Source organism: Lepidochelys kempii, chromosome 5, assembly GCF_965140265.1.
Source record: "Lepidochelys kempii isolate rLepKem1 chromosome 5, rLepKem1.hap2, whole genome shotgun sequence".
Taxonomy (NCBI): Eukaryota; Metazoa; Chordata; order Testudines; family Cheloniidae; genus Lepidochelys; species Lepidochelys kempii.
Window position 1 is genome coordinate 136,616,490 of NC_133260.1, and position 21,412 is coordinate 136,637,901.

Consider the following 21,412-nt stretch of genomic DNA (forward strand, 5'->3'; position numbering starts at 1 on the left):
TACTTAGCCAGTCGGTCCCCAGCCTGTAGCGGTGCATGGGATTCTTCCATCCTAAGTTCAGGACTCCACTCTTGCCCTTGTTGAACCTCATCAGATTTCTTTTGGCTCAATCCTCTAATTTGTCTAGGTCCCTCTGGATCCTGTCCCTACCCTCCAGCATATCTACCACTCCTCCCAGTTTAGTGTCATCTACAAACTTGCTGAGGGTGCAATCCACGCTATCCTCCAGATCATTTATGAAGATATTGAACAAAACCGGCCCCAGGACCGACACATGGGGCACTCTGCCTGATACCGGCTGCCAACTAGACATGGAGCCATTGATCACTATCCGTTGAGCTTGATGATCTAGCCAGCTTTCTATCCACCTTATAGTCCATTCATCCTGCCCATACTTCTTTAACTTGCTGGCAAGAATACTGTGAGAGACTGTATCAAAAACTGTGCTAAAGTCAAGGAATAACACGTCCACTGCTTTTCCCTCATCCACAGAGCCAGTTATCTCATCATAGACTTGCCCTTGGTGAATCCATGCAGACTGTTCCTGGTCACTTTCCTCTCCTCCAAGTGCTTCAGAATTGATTCCTTGAGGACCTGCTCCATGATTTGTTCAGGGACTGAGGTGAGGCTGACTGGCTTGTAGTTCCCCGGACCTTCCTCCTTCCCTTTTTTACAGATGGGCACTACATTAGCCTTTTTCCAGTCATGTGGGACCTCCCCCGATCGCCATGAGTTTTCAAAGATAATGGCGAATGGCTCTGCATTTGACTCATTAGATTTGACTTTGACAAATAGGGAGGAACTGGTTGAGAATTTGAAAGTGGAAGGCAGCTTGGGTGAAAGTGATTAGGAAATGATAAGAGTTCATGATTCTAAAGAATGGTAGGAAGGAAAACAACAGAATAAAATAATGGATTTCAAGAAGGCAGACTTTAGCAAATTCAAGGAGTTGGTAGGTAAGACCCCCTGGGAAGCAAGTCTAAGGGGAAAAACAGTTCAGGAGGGTTTGAAAGTTCTCAAGGAGACATTATCAAGACCACAAGTACAAACTATCCCACTGCACAGGAAAGAAATGAAGGATGGCAAGAGACCATGCTGGCTTAACCAGGAGATCTTTAATGATCTAAAAATAAAAAAAAAAAGAGTCCTACACAAAGTGGAAACTAGGTCTGTCAAGGTTCCTTCCCCACTCTGAACTCTAGGGTACAGATGTGGGGACCTGCATGAAAGACCCCCTAAGCTTATTCTTACCAGCTTAGGTTAAAAACTTCCCCGAGGTACAAACTTTGCCTTGTCCTTGAATCCTATGCTGCCACCACCAAGCGTGTTAAACAAAGAACAAGGAAAGAGCCCACTTGGAGACGTCTTCCCCCAAAATATCCCCCCAAGCCCAACACCCCCTTTCCTGGGGAAGGCTTGATAAAAATCCTCACCAATTTGCATAGGTGAACACAGACCCAAACCCTTGGATCTTAAGAACAATGAAAAAGCAATCAGGTTCTTAAAAGAAGAATTCTAATCGAAGAAAAAGTAAAAGTATCACCTCTGTAAAATCAGGATGGTAAATACCTTACAGGGTAATGAGATTCAAAACATAGAGAATCCCTCTAGGCAAAACCTTAAGGTACAAAAAGACACAAAAGCAGGAATATACATTCCATTCAGCATGTGCTATTTTACCAGTCATTAAACAAAAGAAAATCTAATGCATTTCTAGCTTGATTGCTTACTAACTTTTACAGGAGTTCTGAAGAGCATTCCTGATCTGTTCCCTGCAAAAGTATCACACAGACAGACAGACCCTTTCTCTCCCCCCCCCCCCCAGCTTTGAAAGTATCTTGTCTCCTCATTGGTCATTTTGGTCAGGTGCCAGCGAGGTTATCTTAGCTTCTTAACCCTTTACAGGAGAAAGGGTTTTGCTTCTGGCCAGGAGGGATTTTATAGTTCTGTATACAGAAAGGTGGTTACCCTTCACTTTATATTTATGACAAGGTCAAATTCCAAAGATAACTGTAAACAAATAACACAAGTATGTAGGGACAAAATTAGAAAGACCAAGGCACAAAACGAGATTAAACTAGCTTGAGACATAAAGTGTAACAAAGAAACATTCTAAAAATACATTAAAAGCAAGAGGAAGACCAAGGACAGGGTAGGCCCGTCAGTGAATGGTGAAGAAAAGACAATAACAGAACATGTGAAAATGGGAAAAGGGCTAAATGACTTTTTTGTTTCAGTTTTCACCCAAATGTTTCATAGTGATTGGACATCTAACATAGTGAACACCAGTGAAGTTGAGGTAGACTCTGAGGCTAAAATAGGGAAAGAACGAGTTAAAAATTATTTAGACAAGTTAGATGTCTTCAAGTCACCAGGGCCTGATGAAAAGCATCCTAGAATACTCAAGGAGCTGACTGAGGAGATATCTGAGCCAATATCTCTGAAAAGTCATGGAAGATGGGAGAGAGGACTGGAAGAGGGGAAATATAGCGCCAATCTATGAAAAGGGGATTAGGGACCACCCCAGGAATTACAGACCTGTCAGTTTAACTTCAGTACCCAGAAAGATAATGAGGCAAATAATTAAGCAATCAATTTGCAAACACCTAGAAGATAATAAGGTGATAAGTAACAGTCAGCATGGATTTGTCAAGAACAAATTGTGTCAAACCAACCTGGTAGCTTTCTTTGACAGGGTAACAAGCCTTGTGTATATGGGGGAAATGGTAGATGTGGTATATCTTGACTTTAGTAAGGCTTTTGATACTGTCTCACAGAACCGTCTCATTAACAAACTAGAGAAATACAACCTAGATGGTGCTACTATAAGGTGGGTGCAGAACTGGTTGGAAAACCGTTCCCAGAGAGTAGTTATCAATAGTTCACAGTCATGTTGGAAGGGAATAATGAGTGGGGTCCCTCAGGGATTAATTCTGGGTCTGGTTCTGTTCAATGTCTTCATCAATGGTTTAGATAATGGCATAGAGAGTACACTTACAAAGTTTGCAGACGATACCAAGCTGGGACGGGTCACAAGTGCTTTGGAGGCTGGGATGAAAATTCAAAATGATCTGGGCAAACTGGATAAATGGTCTGAAGTAAATAGGATGAAATTCAATAAGGAAAAATGTAAATTACCCCACTTTGGAAGTTGCACACATAAAGAATTGGGAAATGACTGCCTAGGAAGGAGTACTGCAGAAAGGGATCTAGGGGTCATAGTGGATCACAAGCTAAATATGAATCAGCAGTGAGACACTGCTGCAAAAAAAGCAAACATCATTCTGGGATGTATTAGCTGGAGTGTCGTAAGCAAGACACGAGAAGTAATTCTTCCTCTCTAGTCTGTGCTGATAAAGCCTTAACTGGAGTATTGTGCCCAGGAAGGATGTGGACAAATTGGAGAAAGTCCACAGGAGAGCAACAGAATGATTAAAGATTTAGAAAACATGACCTATGAGGGAAGACTGAAAGAATTGGGTTTGTTTAGTCTGCAGAAGAGAAGACTGAGGGGGAGATGTGATAACCTTTTATGTACTTGAAAACTATTGTTACAAGGAGGAGGGAAAAAACTGTTTTCATCAACTTCTGAGGACAGGAGAAGCAGCAATGGGCTTAAATTGCTGCAAGGGAGGTTTAGGTTGCACATTAGGAAAAAAATCCTGTCAGGGTGGTTAAGCACTGGAATAAAATTGCCTAGAGAGGTTGTGGAATCTCCCTAATTGGAGGTTTTTAAGAGCAGGTTAGTCAGGGATGGTCTAGATAATACCTAGTCCTGCCATGAGTGCAGGGAACCGGACTAGGTGTCCTCTTGGGGTCCCTTCCAGTCCTACGATTCTATGATACTAGAGCAATAGTTGGAGATTTCCCTAAAATCCTCATTGTAGACAAGGCCTATGAGTGGGAGCGAGGATCTCCTGTCAGAGCCTCTAGGCTAAAATCCACAAGCAAATACTGATGCCTGTTCAGGGATGGCCACTTGAAAAGAGGTGATGGGTCTCTTGTCACTTACCTGAAGCTACAGTGTAGCCATCTCTCTTCTTCCCTGCAGAGAGAAGGCAAATTTCAGTGAATGCAGCTCCCAAGGCAGGAACCAACTGCAATCAGTGTCCACAGCGGGCCCCTGGCCCAGCACAGCCCCCTGGTGCTCAGTAATGGACTCATGGTCCCAGGCGCTCATGATGGGCAGGAGAGAAAGACACAATGAGACAGTTTCCAAAGACCTTGGTGCACTGGGTGCTGAGCTCTTCAGAAAACCTAACCGCATATAAACTGTAGCCTGCACCCAGTTTCTGGGTCTGGCAGCTCCCACTGGGGACCATTAGGTCAGTCCCGCAGTACACAGTACTGGGGCAGTTACACCGGACTGACACTGACTCCTGTACTGCTGTTGCCCTTAGGCAGGTGTGCAGGTCCCAGCAAGTCCAGGGAATCCCCCCATCCCAGGCTCTTTACCTGGGCGTTTCTTTTTCCAGATGACTACTCCAATTATAACACCAATCAGGACAACTGCAGTGATAACTCCAGCCACAACGGGAATCAGATTGTTATTTGGTTCTGAAATGGAATGGAGAGAATGATCAATGGGGAAACCCCCCCACTAAGCCCCCCCCTTGCATCCCACTGCAGGGATCCGTCAGTCAGCTCCCCAGTTAGGGCTAAGTCCTGCAACCCTCCACCCCTTCCAGTGAGCTCCACGCAGCCACAATGCACCTACCGTGCATTGCACCCCACCATACAAAGTCCTGGACACAGCCTCTACCCCTTCAAATCATAATACATATGTAGCACTTAAACTAGAAGACTTTTACAACATTAACCAATCCTCATAAACCTAACTGTGGGAGAGCATGGATGTCAGTATCGTCCCTAAACGGGAAAGGGGGAAGACTTGCTGAAGATCACACAGTGAGGCAGTGCAAGAGCCAGGAATAGACCCCAGGTGTCCTGGCTCCCAGACCTCCTGCTCTAACCCACTAGCCTCCACTTACCTCCCAGAACCCAGGAGTCCTGATTCCCAGCCCCTAACCCCCTTTGACCACGCTGACTTCCATGACTAATGGAACAGTCCCATTGTGGGAGTCTGGAGACAAACTGGAAACTGACCTCAAAGCTCTGGATTTCCCTGCCAAGAATGGAGTTACAGACACATGTTTTTTGAGGGGGGCAGGAAGTGAAGAGGGGATGATAGAGATATTTTAATACTGTTCTTTGTTTATATAAACCTTTTGAACCCCGAGTTCTGTATACACTTTCAGTTTCACTAATCAGCTTCTCCTGTTGTCTGAAAGAGCCACATAATAAAACAGCAAAAAGAAAAATATTTCTAAGAGAATAAGGAAATGTGGTTTATGACACAAAAATTGGCAGGGGACGTGGTAGCAGCATTGTGATGTGAAACCATCTGCTGACGAGAGTCCCAGTGCAGGCTGCCCGCTCAGAAATTGTTTGCACTTCCAAATGCTGCATTTTTCCACATCACAATTAACCAAGCAAAAAGATGGCTGGAAGGCAGCTCCATGGGTAAAAAAATTCTTCCTCGACTTTTTTGTACTAGGGACATAGGAAAGTGATCAGGAACAGCCAGCATGGATTCACCAAGGGAAGGTCATGCCTGACTAATCTAATCGCCTTCTATGATGAGATTACTGGTTCTGTGGATGAAGGGAAAGCAGTGGATGTATTGTTTCTTGACTTTAGCAAAGCTTTTGACACGGTCTCCCACAGTATTCTTGTCAGCAAGTTAAGGAAGTATGGGCTGGATGAATGCACTATAAGGTGGGTAGAAAGCTGGCTAGATTGTCGGGCTCAACGGGTAGTGATCAATGGCTCCATGTCTAGCTGGCAGCCGGTATCAAGTGGAGTGCCCCAAGGGTCGGTCCTGGGGCCGGTTTTGTTCAATATCTTCATAAATGATCTGGAGGATGGTGTGGATTGCACTCTCAGCAAATTTGCAGATGATACTAAACTGGGAGGAGTGGTAAATACGCTGGAGGGCAGGGATAGGATACAGAAGGACCTAGACAAATTGGAGGATTGGGCCAAAAGAAATCTGATGAGGTTCAATAAGGATAAGTGCAGGGTCCTGCACTTAGGATGGAAGAATCCAATGCACCGCTACAGACTAGGGACCGAACGGCTAGGCAGCAGTTCTGCGGAAAAGGACCTAGGGGTGACAGTGGACGAGAAGCTGGATATGAGTCAGCAGTGTGCCCTTGTTGCCAAGAAGGCCAATGGCATTTTGGGATGTATAAGTAGGGGCATAGCCAGAAGATCAAGGGACGTGATCGTTCCCCTCTATTCGACATTGGTGAGGCCTCATCTGGAGTACTGTGTCCAGTTTTGGGCCCCACACTACAAGAAGGATGTGGATAAATTGGAGAGAGTCCAGCGAAGGGCAACAAAAATGATTAGGGGTCTAGAACACATGACTTATGAGGAGAGGCTGAGGGAGCTGGGATTGTTTAGCCTGCAGAAGAGAAGAATGAGGGGGGATTTGATAGCTGCTTTCAACTTCCTGAAAGGGGGTTCCAAAGAGGATGGATCTAGACTGTTCTCAGGGGTAGCAGATGACAGAACGAGGAGTAATGGTCTCAAGTTGCAGTGGGGGAGGTTTAGATTGGATATTAGGAGAAACTTTTTCACTAAGAGGGTGGTGAAACACTGGAATGCGTTACCTAGGGAGGTGGTAGAATCTCCTTCCTTAGAGGTTTTTAAGGTCAGGCTTGACAAAGCCCTGGCTGGGATGATTTAACTGGGAATTGGTCCTGCTTCGAGCAGGGGGTTGGACTAGATGACCTACAGGGGTCCCTTCCAACCCTGATATTCTATGATTCTATGACTCTCCCCACTGATGCAGGGCTCTAATCTGCCTTCTTGCTCCATTCCAAGGCCATACCCTCTCTTCCAGCATCACTGCACACAGAAACAAGCTGCTCCTACCATTAAACATCTCTCTCTGGCCACATGGGCAAGAATGAAGGGCACGTAGAGCTATGTTTCTGAGAACCTGCTGAATCATAGGTCTGGAAGGGACCTTGAGAGGTCATCTAGTCCAGTCCCCTGCACTCATGGCAGGACCATGAGTGCCTGAAGTTGAGCCCTGGCTGCAAGCTAAAGCAAGACCAATTCTGTTTGGAAATAAGGGGCAGATTTGAGCTTCCCCTAGGATGTGGTAAATTCTCCATCCCTTGGAGACTTTACATCTGGAATAGGCAATCTCTTTCTGAAGGATCAGATCTTGTTTGCCCACAGATGACCAAACTGGATGCTAGGGTCCCTGGTGTGATTTCCCGCTTCCCTGGGCTATGCAGGAGCTCAGATCAGATGATTAGAATGGTCCCTTCAGGCATTAGTGTCCACTTGTTAATCTTCTCCCTTCAGAGACAGTGTATTTGCTGAGATCATAGAATATCAGGGTTGGAAGGGACCTCAGGAGATCATCTAGTCCAAACCCCTGCTCGAAGCAGGACCAATCCCCAATTAAATCATCCCAGCCAGGGCTTTGTCAAGCCTGACCTTAAAAACTTCTAAGGAAGGAGATTCTACCATCTCCCTAGGAAACGCATTCCAGTGTTTCACCACCCTCTTAGTGAAAAAGTTTTTCCTAATATCCAACCTAAACCTCCCCCACTGCAAGTTGAGACCATTACTCCTTGTCCTGTCCTCTTCTACCACTGAGAATAGTCTAAAACCAGCCTCTCCGGAACCACCTCTCAGGTAGTTGAAAGCAGCTATCAAATCCCCCCTCATTCTTCTCTTCCGCAGACTAAACAATCCCAGTTCCCACAGCCTCTCCTCATAAGTCATGTGTTCCAGACCCCTAATCATTTTTGTTGCTCTTCGCTGGACTCTCTCCAATTTATCCACATCCTTCTTGTAGTGTGGGGCCCAAAACTGGACACAGTACTCCAGATGAGGCCTCACCAATGTCGAATAGAGGGGGACGATCACGTCCCTCGATCTGCTGGCTATGCCCCTACTTATACATCCCAAAATGCCATTGGCCTTCTTGGCAACAAGGGCACACTGCTGACTCATATCCAGCTTCTCGTCCACTGTCACCCCTAGGTCCTTTTCCGCAGAACTGCTGCCTAGCCATTCGGTCCCTAGTCTGTAGCGGTGCATTGGGTTCTTCCGTCCTAAGTGCAGGACCCTGCACTTGTCCTTGTTGAACCTCATCAGATTTCTTTTGGCCCAATTCTCTAATTTGTCTAGGTCCCTCTGTATCCTACCCCTGCCCTCCAGCGTATCTACCACTCCTCCTAGTTTAGTATCATCCGCAAATTTGCTGAGAGTGCAATCCACACCATCCTCCAGATCATTTATGAAGATATTGAACAAAACCGGCCCCAGGACCGACCCTTGGGGCACTCCACTTGATACCGGCTGCCAGCTAGACATGGAGCCATTGATCACTACCCGTTGAGCCCGACAATCTAGCCAGCTTTCTACCCACCTTATAGTGCATTCATCCAGCCCATACTTCCTTAACTTGCTGACAAGAATACTGTGGGAGACCGTGTCAAAAGCTTTGCTAAAGTCAAGAAACAATACATCCACTGCTTTCCCTTCATCCACAGAACCAGTAATCTCATCATAGAAGGCGATTAGATTAGTCAGGCATGACCTTCCCTTGGTGAATCCATGCTGACTGTTCCTGATCACTTTCCTCTCATGTAAGTGCTTCAGGATTGATTCTTTGAGGACCTGCTCCATGATTTATCATGATGTATCAAATAGACCCAGAGGCAGCAAACTGGAGAGCAAGACATGAGCCCCAGGCACTGTGGGTCCCAACTCTAGCACAAGAACTTGACTGCAGAGGGATAGGGCCAAAGAGGACAGGGCCTCACAGACCCTGAGGAAATTCCAGCTTCAGCCTATAAATTCGAATGAGAATTTTTCTGGGTTTGAGAATAATGGATTCCCCCTCTCCCACTCGGAAAACAGACAAACACACAAACTCCTTACCCCAGGAGACAGAGAGTGGCTCTAACAGGCTTTCATGCTCCACGTGACATGAATAACGGGCTTTGATCTTGGGATCAATCTCCATTTTCACCCAGGTCTGGTAAGTCCCGTCCCCACTGGGTAGGATGCCTTCAGAGTAGGTCTCTTGCTGTCTGGTCTCCCCATTTTTCAGCCAGGTCACGGTGATGTCCCGGGGGTAGAACCCTCTGACTGTACAGGAGAGGGTGGTGAGGCCATCATGAGATGACCGGTCGCTCACTCTAGCTGTTGGGCGCACTGGGAAAAAGACAAAATTGAAGTTACTGTAGTTGTTTTCAAGCTCTAAACCAGGCAGCCTTTGCTGGAGCTTTACAGCATGAAATTCTGAGACCCCAACAGTGGGAGAGGATGAGAGTCCATAGAATCATAGAATATCAGGGTTGGAAGGGACCTCAGGAGGTCATCTAGTCCAACCCCCTGCTCAAAAGCAGGACCCATCCCCAATTAAATCATCCCAGCCAAGGCTTTGTCAAGCCTGACCTTAAAAACTTCTAAGGGAGGAGATTCCACCACCTCCCTAGGCAACGCATTCCAGTGTTTCACCACCCTATTAGGAAAAACTTTTTCACTAGGAGGGTGGTGAAACACTGGAATGCATTGCCTAGGGAGGTGGTGGAATCTCCTCCCTTAGAAGTTTTTAAGGTCAGGCTTGACAAAGCCTTGGCTGGGATGATTTAATTGGGGATGGGTCCTGCTTTTGAGCAGGGGGTTGGACTAGATGACCTCCTGAGGTCCCTTCCAACCCTGATATTCTATGATTCTATGATTCCATGAGATGGAATCCCTCTGATGTGAGAGAAATCACCATGTTAGTGGATTCCTGTGCCGAATTCACAGCATCAGCAACAGTGAATCCTGAATCCAGGTCCCTGACCTGGCCTCTGCTCCCAACCACAGTGACACAAGTACCTTGAAAGGCTTCACTAAGCTCTAGTTACAGATGTCAATCATGTGCTAGGTTTGTGCCCATCTCCTCTCAGTCCCTGGATTTGAAAGAGAGAAGAATCTTGCCCTGGCCAAGAAGCAAAAAAATGGGTTGGATAAACTGACCAATTAGAGATGGAAAGGGCCCATTAAACAAAAGTGACAGTGCTAAATTGCCCTCAAACTAGCTAATATTAATTGGCTAATTTCTTGTAGGTTGTTACCAAATCTGTTTACCCCAATATTATGGATTTCAAAAGGATTTACCCTTATGTTGAACAATCAGTTTCCCAGCCCCTTGGCACTGAAATATACATTACACTGCTGTGTATGGCTTTTACTTCTTGGCATTTGTAAAGATAGCAAAGGACAAGATGATGTTCTGCTGAGGTTTGTGAGAGAAATAAGCAACTAGTATGTTGAAAAAAAACGGGTACAAATTTCAAGTAACCTTGAACAGCAAATGCAAACTGTTTGGGAAGGGAAAGATTAGGGTGTGTAATGATGCTAACTAATTTGCATAAAATTAACAAGTAATAAAAGAACAAGTAATAAGTATGGAAGTGTTGCAGCAAAGGTAGGTCTTGAGAGGGAAAACTTTAAGGACAAGGGGACCCTTCTTCCACATTAGTATGGGGAGGGCAATTCCACATGTAGGGGATAGCATAAAAGAAAGCACATAGATGACTGTGGGAGAAGTTTGGACAAAGAGGCAATAAGAACAAAGCTACCGTCATTGGTGGAACACAGGGGCTGGGGGTAACAATGATGGTATAGATAGTGAATGAGGAAGAATTGCATGGTGAATGAAGCTGGTGTACATAGAAGTGGTGGCTTTTCCATAATTAATCAAAGTGCTCTAAAATGCACACACACAGGCATATTGCCTTGATAACTACTGTGTCACACCAGGGGAGGAGGTAGAAATTGTGCTGTAAATTTGGGCTCATTTGGTCAGCTTCTCTACAGTGAGCTGCTTTTAACATTTTCAATTTCTTATCTTTTTTTCCAGCAGAGCTGGGAGCGGGGGAAGGGGTTGTTTCCCCACCCATCCCTGGGGCCAGGTTAGCTCAACTGCCCCCCACCCCTTGCTCCATTTTGGAACTGGAGCTGGGGAATGGAGATGTAACTTGTAGTGACCTCCTGGGTGGGACTTGTCCCCCATCTTACCTTTCCTCTGCAGAGTCTCCTTCCCATACTCTAGAGAACTCCTTAGCCAGGGAATACATTCCTCCTCCAGGTACCGTTTCCACCGCTGGTTGTCACCTATTTCAACATCCCATCTCTTCTTGGTGATCTGAGCCCCAATATCTGCTGCTACCCAAGTCATGGTCTCCTTATCGAAGGTAAGAAAGTCTCGTCCGTCATATGAATCCTGGTAAAACCCCTGAATGACGTTGTCTTCCCGGAGATCACAGCCGTATATCGTCTGGATAATGTGAAACCCTGAAACACAGCTGAGGGTCAGCAGCAGCCTCTCTCTGAAAATCTCACCAAGACCCAACTGTAGGTAGCCCAGTGGGTCCTCCCCTTGCTATTGGGCCTTCCGTCTCCTGAGAAATGGGGTTCCCACTTATGCTGTTGGGTCCTACACCCTCCCAGTTCCTTTTAGGAGGGAACCCAAACCGCAGGGGGCGCTCCCCCCCGCCACACACTGCAGAGAGCTCACAACCTTCAAGGAGTACCTCATTGCTGCTTGTTCTTGTATGTTCCCTGCAGGGGGTGCAGTGTGGCACAACCCCAAAGGGAGTACTCCGGATTTTGCAGGGGTCTATCCCTCTGCACTCTCTCTCTTTCCTAAAATGACCCTCCCTACCAGAACTGGGGGGATGCTCAGAGAGCAGAAGAGAGAGAGTGCAGAGGGTCTATACCCCACTCTCTTCTGCTCTGGTTTTATTCATTTTGCAGGGTCCTCAGGGTCACTTGGTCCCGCACCTCCTCCATTCACAGTACCCCCATGTCCCTGTGGGGAGAGGGTACAGGAGGTCTGTCCCCGACACTAACCTCTGCTCTGGTTTAAGGACCTCACAGAATCCCCAGGATTCCTCTGTTTCCCTGCCCCCTCTTCCCCGTGCCCCCAGCTCAATCTAGGAATGGCAAAGCACCAACTTCGGATGCTTGGCCTCTTTTTCACACGGCTACTGTCCCCAGGTGATTCTCTGTAAGGATCAGGCCACTGACGGCCTTTAGTTCAGCTGGCCAACATTTTCCTACAGCCAGACTAATCTTCACAACGGCCCCCATCTCACACACAGCCAAGATCAGACTCAGTTAATACAGCCACCCCTAGGCTGATAGGAGGCAGGGAGGGAGACTGGGGGGTGAGGGGGGGATGGGAACAGGCAGAAGAATTTAGGGGAGAGGGAGGGAGGCTATGGTGAATAGAGATCACTGTGGGGATCACGAGGAAGACTGAAATGTGTGGGGAACGGATCAGACCCCTCGCTTGGCAAACAGGGCAGAATGTGGGGGCACAAAAATAACCCACACAGGGTGTCATAAAGGGAAGGGGTTAAGACGCTCTGATACAGTACTATAAAATCCTCTTATCTGTAAAGGGTTAAGAAGCTCGGGTAACCTGTCTGGCACCTGACCAAGAAATGACCATGGGGGGGGGGGGGGAGGGGGTTTGTCTGTCTGTGTGATGCCTCTGCCCGGGGACCGATCAAGGAAACAAGCAATTCAACTCCTATAGCGTTAGTAAGTAATCTAGCTAGAAAATGCGTTAGATTTTCTTTTTTTTTTTGGTTTGTGAAATTCACTGTGCTGGAGGGAATGTGTAGTCCTATTTTTGTGTCTTTTTGGAATTTAAGGTTTTGCCAAGAGCAATTCTCTATGTTTTGAATCTGATTACCCTGTAAGGTATTTACCATCCTGGTTTTACAGAGGGGACTCTTTTACCTTTTCTTTAAATAAAATTCTTCTTTAAGAACCTGATTGATTTTTCATTGTTCTTAAGATCCAAGGGTTTGCGTCTGTGTTCACCTGTAACAATTGGTGAGGATATTATTATCAAGCCTTCCCCAGGAAAGGCAGAGTAGGGCTTGTGGGAATAGGACTCCAAGTGGTCCTTTCCCTGTTCTTGTCTAAATCACTTGGTGGTGGCAGCATACTGTTCAAGAACAAGGCAGAATTTGTGCCTTGGGAAAATTTTTAACCTAAACTGGTAAAAATAAGCTTAGGGGGTCTTTCATGCGGGTCCACACATCTGTACCCTAGAGTTCAGAGTAAGGAGGGAACCCTGACACAGGGTCCCAAATATTTTCACCTCTCCCCCGCCCTGCATTAGATACATCGAGATAAATGCCTAGATTTTCAGCAATGACTAGTGATTTTGGGTGCCCACCTGAGCCCTTTTAAAGGGGCCTGATCAGAAAGTGGGAGCACCCGGCCTCAATCTCAGACACCCAAAAATCACTAATCTCTTCTGGAAAAATGTAGGTCAGGGGATTAAAATACAATTTGGTGTCACAGCCGTAGGTGAGAGCCAAGCCGACTAAGCTGTGTCCCTGAACTATGCCCCAGAGCTGGACAAACACCTGCAACGGTTGTTCTTGGAGATGTGTTGCACATGTCCATTCCACGCTAGGTGTGTGCCCTGCACACAGTCGCCACAAATTTTTCCCTCGGTGATACCCCTCAGGCTTGCTCTAGAGCCCTCTAGTGCGGCGTATTCATGTTGTGGTATAAGGAGACTGGTTGACCCCGCACCGTCTCCGTTCCTTCTTGCCAGCAACTCCAACAGAGGGGTAGGAGGGTGGCTCGGGGAATGGATGTGTGCAACACTTCTCAAAGAACAACAGTTACAGAAAGGTTAGTAACCATTTTTCTTCTTCAAATGCTTGCACACGTCCATTCCACGTTCAGAGACTCCCAAGCAGTACCGTAAGAGGTTCATGGACACGTGGATTACAACACTGCCCAACCAACCCCAGTGTCATCTCTAACTTGCTGGGTGATGGCATAGTTGGAAGAAAAAGTATGTACTGATGCCCAGGTCGCTGCTCTGCAAATGTCCTGGATCAAGCCTGTGTCATCTGCAAACTTGCTGAGGGTGCAATCCACACCATCCTCCAGATCATTTATGAAGATATTGAACAAAACCGGCCCCAGGACCGACCCTTGGGGCACTCCTCTTGATACCGGCTGTCAACTAGACACGGAGCCATTGATCACTACCCGTTGAGCCCGACAATCTAGCCAGCTTTCTATCCACCTTATAGTCCATTCATCCAGCCCATACTACGTTAACTTGCTGGCAAGAATACTGTGGGAGACCGTGTCAAAAGCTTTGCTAAAGTTGAGGAATAACACGTCCACTGCTTTCCCTTCATCCACAGAACCAGTTATCTCATCATAGAAGGCAATTAGATTAGTCAGGCATGACTTTCCCTTGGTGAATCCATGCTGACTGTTCCTGATCACTTTCCTCTCGTCTAAGTGCTTCAGAATTGATTCCTTGAGGACATGCTCCATGATTTTTCCGGGGACTGACGTGAGGCTGACTGGCCTGAAGTTCCCAGGATCATCCTTCTTCCCTTTTTTAAAGATGGGCACTACATTAGCCTTTTTCCAATCTTCCGGGACTTCCCCCGATCGCCATGAGTTTTCAAAGATAATGGCCAATGGCTCTGCAATCACATCCGCCAATTCCTTTAGTTTTAAGCTTTTAAAGTGCTGTGTGGCCTTGTCCTTCCCTCCTCCACCACCCCTCCCGGACTACCTTGGCAGTTATCCCCCTATTTGTGTGATGAATTAATAAAGAATGCATAATGTGAAGCAACAATGACTTTATTGCCTCTGCAAGTGGTGATCGAAGGGAGGAGGGGAGGGTGGTTAGCTTACAGGAAAGTAGAGTGAACCAAGGGGCGGGGGGTTTCATCAAGGAGAAACAAACAGAACTTTCACACCGTAGCCTGGCCACTCATGAAACTGGTTTTCAAAGCTTCTCTGATGCGCACCGTGCCCTCCTGTGCTCTTCTAACCACCCTGGTGTCTGGCTCCACATAACCAGCGGCCAGGTGATTTGCCTCAACCTCTCCCCCCCCACAAAGTCTCCCCCTTACTCTCACAGATATCGTGGAGTGCACAGCAAGCAGTAATAACAGGGGAAATATTGGTTTCGCTGAGGTCTAAACGAATCAGTAAACTGCGCCAGCACGCTTTTAAATGTCCAAATGCACATTCTACCACCATTCTGCACTTGCTCAGCCTATAGTTGAACAGCTCCTGACTACTGTCCAGGCTGCCTCTGTATGGCTTTATGAGCCACGGCATTAAGGGATAGGCTAGGTCCCCAAAGGATAACTAAAGGCATTTCAACATCCCCAATGGTTATTTTCTGGTCTGGGAATAAAATCCCTTCCTGCAGCTTTTGAAACAGACCAGAGTTCCTGAAGATGCGAGCGTCATGTACCTTTCCCGGCCATCCCACATTGATGTTGGTGAAATGTCCCTTGTGATCCACCAGTGCTTGCAGCACTATTGAAAAGTACACCTTGTGGTTTACGTACCCGCTGGCTTGGTGCTCCGGTGCCAAGATAGGGATATGGGTTCCGTCTATGGCCCCACCACAGTTAGGGAATCCCATTGCAAGCAAAGCCATCCACTATGACCTGCACATTTCCCAGGGTCACTACCCTTGATATCAGCAGATCTTTGATTGCATGGGCTACTTGCATCACAGCAGCCCCCATAGTAGATTTGCCCACTCCAAACTGATTCCCAACTGACCGGTAGCTGTCTGGCGTTGCAAGCTTCCACAGGGCTATTGCCACTCGCTTCTCAACTGTGAGGGCTGCTCTCATCTTGGTATTCATGCGCTTCAGGGCAGGGGAAAGCAAGTCCCAAAGTTCCATGAAAGTGCCCTTACTCATGCGAAAGTTTCGCAACCACTGGGAATTGTCCCAGACCTGCAACACTGTGCGGTCCCACCAGTCTGTGCTTGTTTCCCGGGCCCAGAACTGGCATTCCACTGCATGAACCTGCCCCATTAGCACCATAATGCCCGCATTGGCAGGGCCCGTGCTTTGAGAGAAGTCTGTGTCCATGTCCTCATCACTCTCGTCACCGTGGTGACATTGCCTACTCGCCCGGTTTCGCTTTGCCAGGTTCTGGTGCTCCATATACTGCTGGATAATGCGCGTGGTGTTTAATGTGCTCCTAATTGCCAAAGTGATCTGAGCGGGCTCCACACTTGCCGTGGTATGGCGTCTGCACAGAAAAAAGGCGCGGAACAATTGTCTGCCATTGCTCTGACGGAGGGAGGGGCGACTGACGACAGGGCTTACAGGGTTGTCTTACACGGAATTAAAATCAACAAAGGGGGTGGCTTTACATCAAGGAGAAACAAAAGAACTGTCACACAGAATGGCCCCCTCAAGGATTGAACTCAAAACCCTAGGTTTAGCAGGCCAATGCTCAACCCACTAAGCTATCCCTCCCTCTGGTATTTCAGGCAGGACAATCTCCATTAAAGTTTTCAAGGTGCCCCTGACAGACTTCACCAAAACGATTGTCAGCCGTTGATTTCACAGAGGGATGGGGGAGCAAATGAATACAAAACAAATCTGGTCTATTTCTTGTTTTGATCCACTCCATCTATCTTTTACATCTTTGGCTGGCAGCAGACAGTGCAGTAGGACTGCAAGCCATCCTCATCTCCTGCCTGCTCACCATAAGATGGTACAATAGGACTGCCTGCAGTACTAAAGAGAATGACCTGGTCGAGTCACTCCTAATTTAGTCCCTGCACTCATGTGTGCCCAGGCGCTCCTGACCAACCTTACCGAGGCGGCCAGGAGCACCTCGGACATGATGAGGATGGTTTTCAGGCCTTTTGCACCATCTCCTGCCACAAGACAATGGGTTGCTGCTGCTGTGTAGCAGTACTGAATTGCATCTGCTAGCACCCAGGAGACATACGGTTGACAGTGAGCTGAGCGGGCTCCATGCTTGCCGTGGCATGGCATCTGCACAGGTAACTCAAGATAAAAGGTGCGAAACGATTGTCTGCCATTGATTTCACAGAGGGAGGGAGGGCCTGACGACATGTACCCAGAACCACCCGCGACAATGTTTTTTGCCCCATCAGGCATTGGGATCTCAACCCAGAATTCCAATGGGCAGTGGAGACTACGGGAACTGTGGGATAGCTACCCACAGTGCAACACTCCGGAAGTCGACGCTAGCCTCGGTACTGTGGAAGCACTCTGCCAAGTTAATGCACTTAGAGCATTTTGTGTGGGGACACACACAATCGACTATATAAAAACGATTTCTAAAAAACCGACTTCTATGAATTTGACCTAATTTCGTAGTGTAGACATACCCTTAGAAGGCATCCGGAAGTGAGCCTAGGTTGCAGTCACACAGACAGCAGAACTGCTGACATTTCCTGTTCTGAGCTCTCTGATGTTTATCCATAGCAAGAGTTCCTGCTGGGACACTGACCTTGTGTCCTGAAGTGCCCGAGATGGGTAGGCACCGTGAGCACCGAGTCCAAATGATGGCCATCTGGCTGGTACACTGAGGCCAGCCAAGCCTGAAGGGGTCTGAGATGCAACCTCGCATACTGCACCACGTATACGTACAAGGCCTTGTGACCCAACAGCCTGAGCGGGCCTTGACCTGTGACGACACTGACTGGAAATGGGCTTCTGGGATGAAGGCCCTGGCCTGGGTAGAATCGAGCACTGCTCCGATAAACTCTATCCTCTGAACTGGGATGTGTGTTGGCTTCTGCTCGTTTATCAGCAGGCCAAGTGCTCGAAAGCTTACTTGGACGAGGTGGATGCTGGTTTTCACCTGGGACTTGGACTGGCCATTGACCAGCCAGTCATTGAGATCTCAGGAAGGCTGCCATTATTATGGAAGCAGGAGAGATGGTCCAAAAACAAAAAGGGGGCAGGATCTGGTATGGGGACCGGTGTAATGCCCTCGGGCGCCCCGGCAAAAGTTCTGCTTGGAGCCCCCTGAGTGTCCTTAAGGCCCAGGCAGCAAGGCTGAGGCAGATGGGGGCGGCTGTCTGCACCTGTAACTTTTTTGAACAGGTCCTGACAAGGCAGTGGGCCTGGGAAGAGGGCAGGCTGTTGGGGCTTGAAATATTTCCTCGAAGGCACCGGGGCATGGAGATTCAAGGACTTGAGGGAGGTTCTGGCACCTTTCGGGCTGTGCAGTTTGCTGTTTGCTCTGAGAAGAGCGAAGTCCTTTCAAATGGAAGGTCTTGAAGAGACTGCTGGACCTTTGCCTGTAGGCCAGAGGACTGAAGCCAGGGGCCCCTTTGCATGGGCACTGCTGATCCATAACCCCAGCTGTCGCATTCGCTGCATCAAGGGTGTGGCCCTGGCCACAGTCTTCCCTTCCAGCAGAGCAACAATCTCCTGCCTGGACTCTTGGGGAAGCGAGTCTTTACATTTCAACATGGAGTGAAAGTCATATCTGCAAAGCAGTGCCTGTTGGCTGGAACTGTGGAGCTGTAACCACTGGTAAAATAGATTTTCCTACCAAAAAGGTCTTGCTTTTTTGAGTCTTTTGACTTGAGCGTTGCCCCTTACAGTCCTGGCCTTTCCCTCTCATTGGCTGCCGAGGCCACCAAGGATCCGGGAGGGGGATGGGAACATACGTACTCCTACCCTTTGGCGGAGACATAGTACTTCCTATCTGCCTTCTTTGACTTGGGGGACAGTGAGGAAGGGGTCTGCCACAGGGTTTTAACTGGACCCATGATGGTCTCATTGAGAGGCAGAGCTACCTTCAAAAGGGTCACTGCAGCCCAGATGTTGACCAGGCTATTGGAGGACTTTTTAACTACCCCCACTTCCAGCCCTAAGTTCGAGGTCACCTTCTTCAGTAACTCCTGGTGAGCCTTGAAGTCGTCATGGGGAGGCAAAACACCTATCCCTGCCTCTAGAAGTTTTTAAGGTCAGGCTTGACAAAGCCCTGGCTGAGATGATTTAGTTGGGATTGGTCCTGCTTTGAGCATGGGGTTGGACTAGATGACCTCCTGAGGTCCCTTCCAACCCTTATATTCTATGATTCTTTGGGGGGGGGGGGCAGGAGGAGGAGGCAGCCTGCAGCAACATGGGACCTTCCTTCTCCAGCAACCAGATCCTGTAGCTCCAAGTCCTGAGAGTCAATACCTAGCTCAATATCGTAGTCCGGATCAGCTGCTGTTCGGTGTGACAGAGGAATCCTTCTCTCAGACACCACTGAGTAGGAGCCCCTAGGCAGCAGAGGAAAACCCCACCGGTTCCAAAAAGGCCATTGTAGCTGCATGGACCATTGCTCACTGGACCAGGAGCTCAGAGGAACCCCTGCACCGGGATCCACCATTGCATAGGGCTGATTGGTGAGATGCGGGTACCAGTCCCTTGGCTGGATGCAAGATTCAAACTCCAACTTGGATGATGAGTCATCTTGTGGGGACGAGGGGGGTGTGGTACCCGTCGGCTCCCTGGGATGGTGCTGAGGATCCAGGGATCGGCGCCAAGATGGGGAAGCCTGCTTTGACATAAGCAGAGAGCAAGGGCCTGGTACCAAACAGGAGCTCAGGGCAACATGCTCCCTTCTGCTTGCCCCACTGCTGGCACCAACTGCTGTACTGGAAGTGCCAGCAAGTCCCTGGCCACAACAAACGCCTCTGGGATGGATGGTACTGTGACCCTGCTGGTGCCTCGCGGTCCCTCTGGTGCCAGCAGCTGGTTGGATTCACAGAGCCTGTGAACAGGGCGGAGTCGACGTTATCATCTGCGGAGGAGGGGCAGAGGAGTGGCTAGATGCAGGCTGCACTCCCCATGCTTGTCCATTCTTAGAGATGAGGAACCTCTCAGACAGCTGCTTCTTCGGCCCTGGGCTTGGGGAACGGTGCCGAGAGTCCCATATGGACTCTCTCTGCAGCAGCTCTTTGTACCAACACTGAGGTACACGGTGCCAAGTTTGACTGGCTCGGCTCCGAAGAAGGTTTGAGTGCCGCTTTCATCAGGAGGGACTTCAGCCTGGCCTCCCTGTCCTGTTTCACATGTGGACTGAACTGGTGGTAGAGCTCACAGCGATCCGCAAGAGGAGTCTCATCCATGCACTTTAGACAGCTAGAGTGTAGGTTGCTCAAAGGCATGGACTTGCCGCAGGAGGCCCTGGGTCTGAAGCCCGGAGACTGAGGCATGCCCAGGAGCTATGAGAGTCCAACTAACTATTTACATCCTGGAAGCCTGGGAAAGATGACTGGGGTTTGGAACAGGATCTATATCCCCCCCTGCGTGCTTTGGCAGGAGCAATGGACATCTTTGATTTGCCTGAGGAGTTGGCCGCCACCTTACACACTGATGCCCCAGATAATTTCCCCTCCTGAACACATGGATGATGCTAAGGTCACTGCTGCCTGGCCAGCTGCCTTCCAGGCATACAGCTGCATATTCTGACAGGCAACGGCATTGCAGCTCCTGGCTCTGGCTGAGGACCAAAAGGCTTCCAGATGGGAGTCAGAAGTGACGGATGCTACCAGGGAAATCGTTCTGAGAGGCCCCCAGATCAAAATTTTTCCTATATTTGAGAGGGACAGATTCATACAGGCCGGTCAGTCCTGCTGGGCAGAGCAAGGGACGTAGCGGGAGCTCTCATGGTTTCAGAGGCTGCCTCACAGTGTTGTGCCCATCCTCCTGTCTGGGAGGGGATCTTAGATTGAAATCTGCCTCTGAAGGCATTGCTGTGTCCTTAGCTAGGCACGTCCCTGCTACATCGACCTTAGGAAGGGAAATAAACTCTGATTCGGGACTGGTGCATGCTGTACCATCTCTTAGCCACCTTGCTCCGTCTCTCAGTGTCTCCTGGGGCTGCCCGTTCTTCCCAGACCATGTCTATCAAGGCCACGCTGAGAGAAATACGCGGTTCGGTTTGGGATCCTCAGAGACAATATTGTGGGGGTGGGGGGAGGCGTGCTGCACAGGGTGTTTTTGCCTTTCAGGCTCCTGTAAGCAGTACATACAACATCTGAGGAGGCTCTTAGAAGGAAGACATGGATAGCAAGCAATCAGCTGTTGTGACCTGCACAGGATGTGCCACGTTTGTCTTCTCCCAGAGGACAGAAGCGACTTCGTCTGTACAAAGTGCAAGCTGGTCTCCATATTGGAAGAAAAGGTTAAAGGACTAGAGAACCACGTATCAACGCTGTGTTGCATCAGAGAAAATGAAGAATTTCTGTATAGCTGTCAGAGTTTGGTTTTGGAGGCACAGCATGCTGAAGAATCAGAGAGGGCAGCACAGAACGGGGAAGAATATTGGCAGCATGTGACCTCCAGAAGAAGAAAGAGGAGAACTTATGTACCCCCAATGCAAATAGAGGTAAGAAACTGATTTCAAAAAGAAAAGGAGTACTTGTGGCACCTTAGAGACTAACCAATTTATTTGAGCATAAGCTTTCGTGAGCTACAGCTCACTTCATCGGATGCACACAGTATGCATCCGATGAAGTCAGCTGTAG

General features: G+C 48.3%; 1 protein-coding gene across 9 annotated transcripts in view; it reads right to left on the reverse strand.

Moving 5' to 3' along the window:
• LOC140911914 (class I histocompatibility antigen, F10 alpha chain-like) overlaps positions 1 to 21,412 on the reverse strand; it is a 93,248-nt gene that overhangs the window by 38,952 nt on the left and 32,884 nt on the right. For 8 of the 9 annotated variants that reach the window (XM_073346071.1, XM_073346069.1, XM_073346066.1 and 5 more), the window contains exons 3-6: positions 11,107 to 11,382; positions 8,974 to 9,249; positions 4,456 to 4,557; positions 4,013 to 4,045 (exon numbers count right to left, since the gene is read on the reverse strand). In XM_073346071.1, coding sequence (XP_073202172.1) covers positions 4,013 to 4,045; positions 4,456 to 4,557; positions 8,974 to 9,249; positions 11,107 to 11,382 — 687 coding nt within the window. Of the gene's footprint in view, positions 1 to 2,793; positions 3,094 to 4,012; positions 4,046 to 4,455; positions 4,558 to 8,973; positions 9,250 to 11,106; positions 11,383 to 21,412 lie in introns of those variants that run through there. The other variant, XM_073346074.1, reaches the window with a different exon arrangement.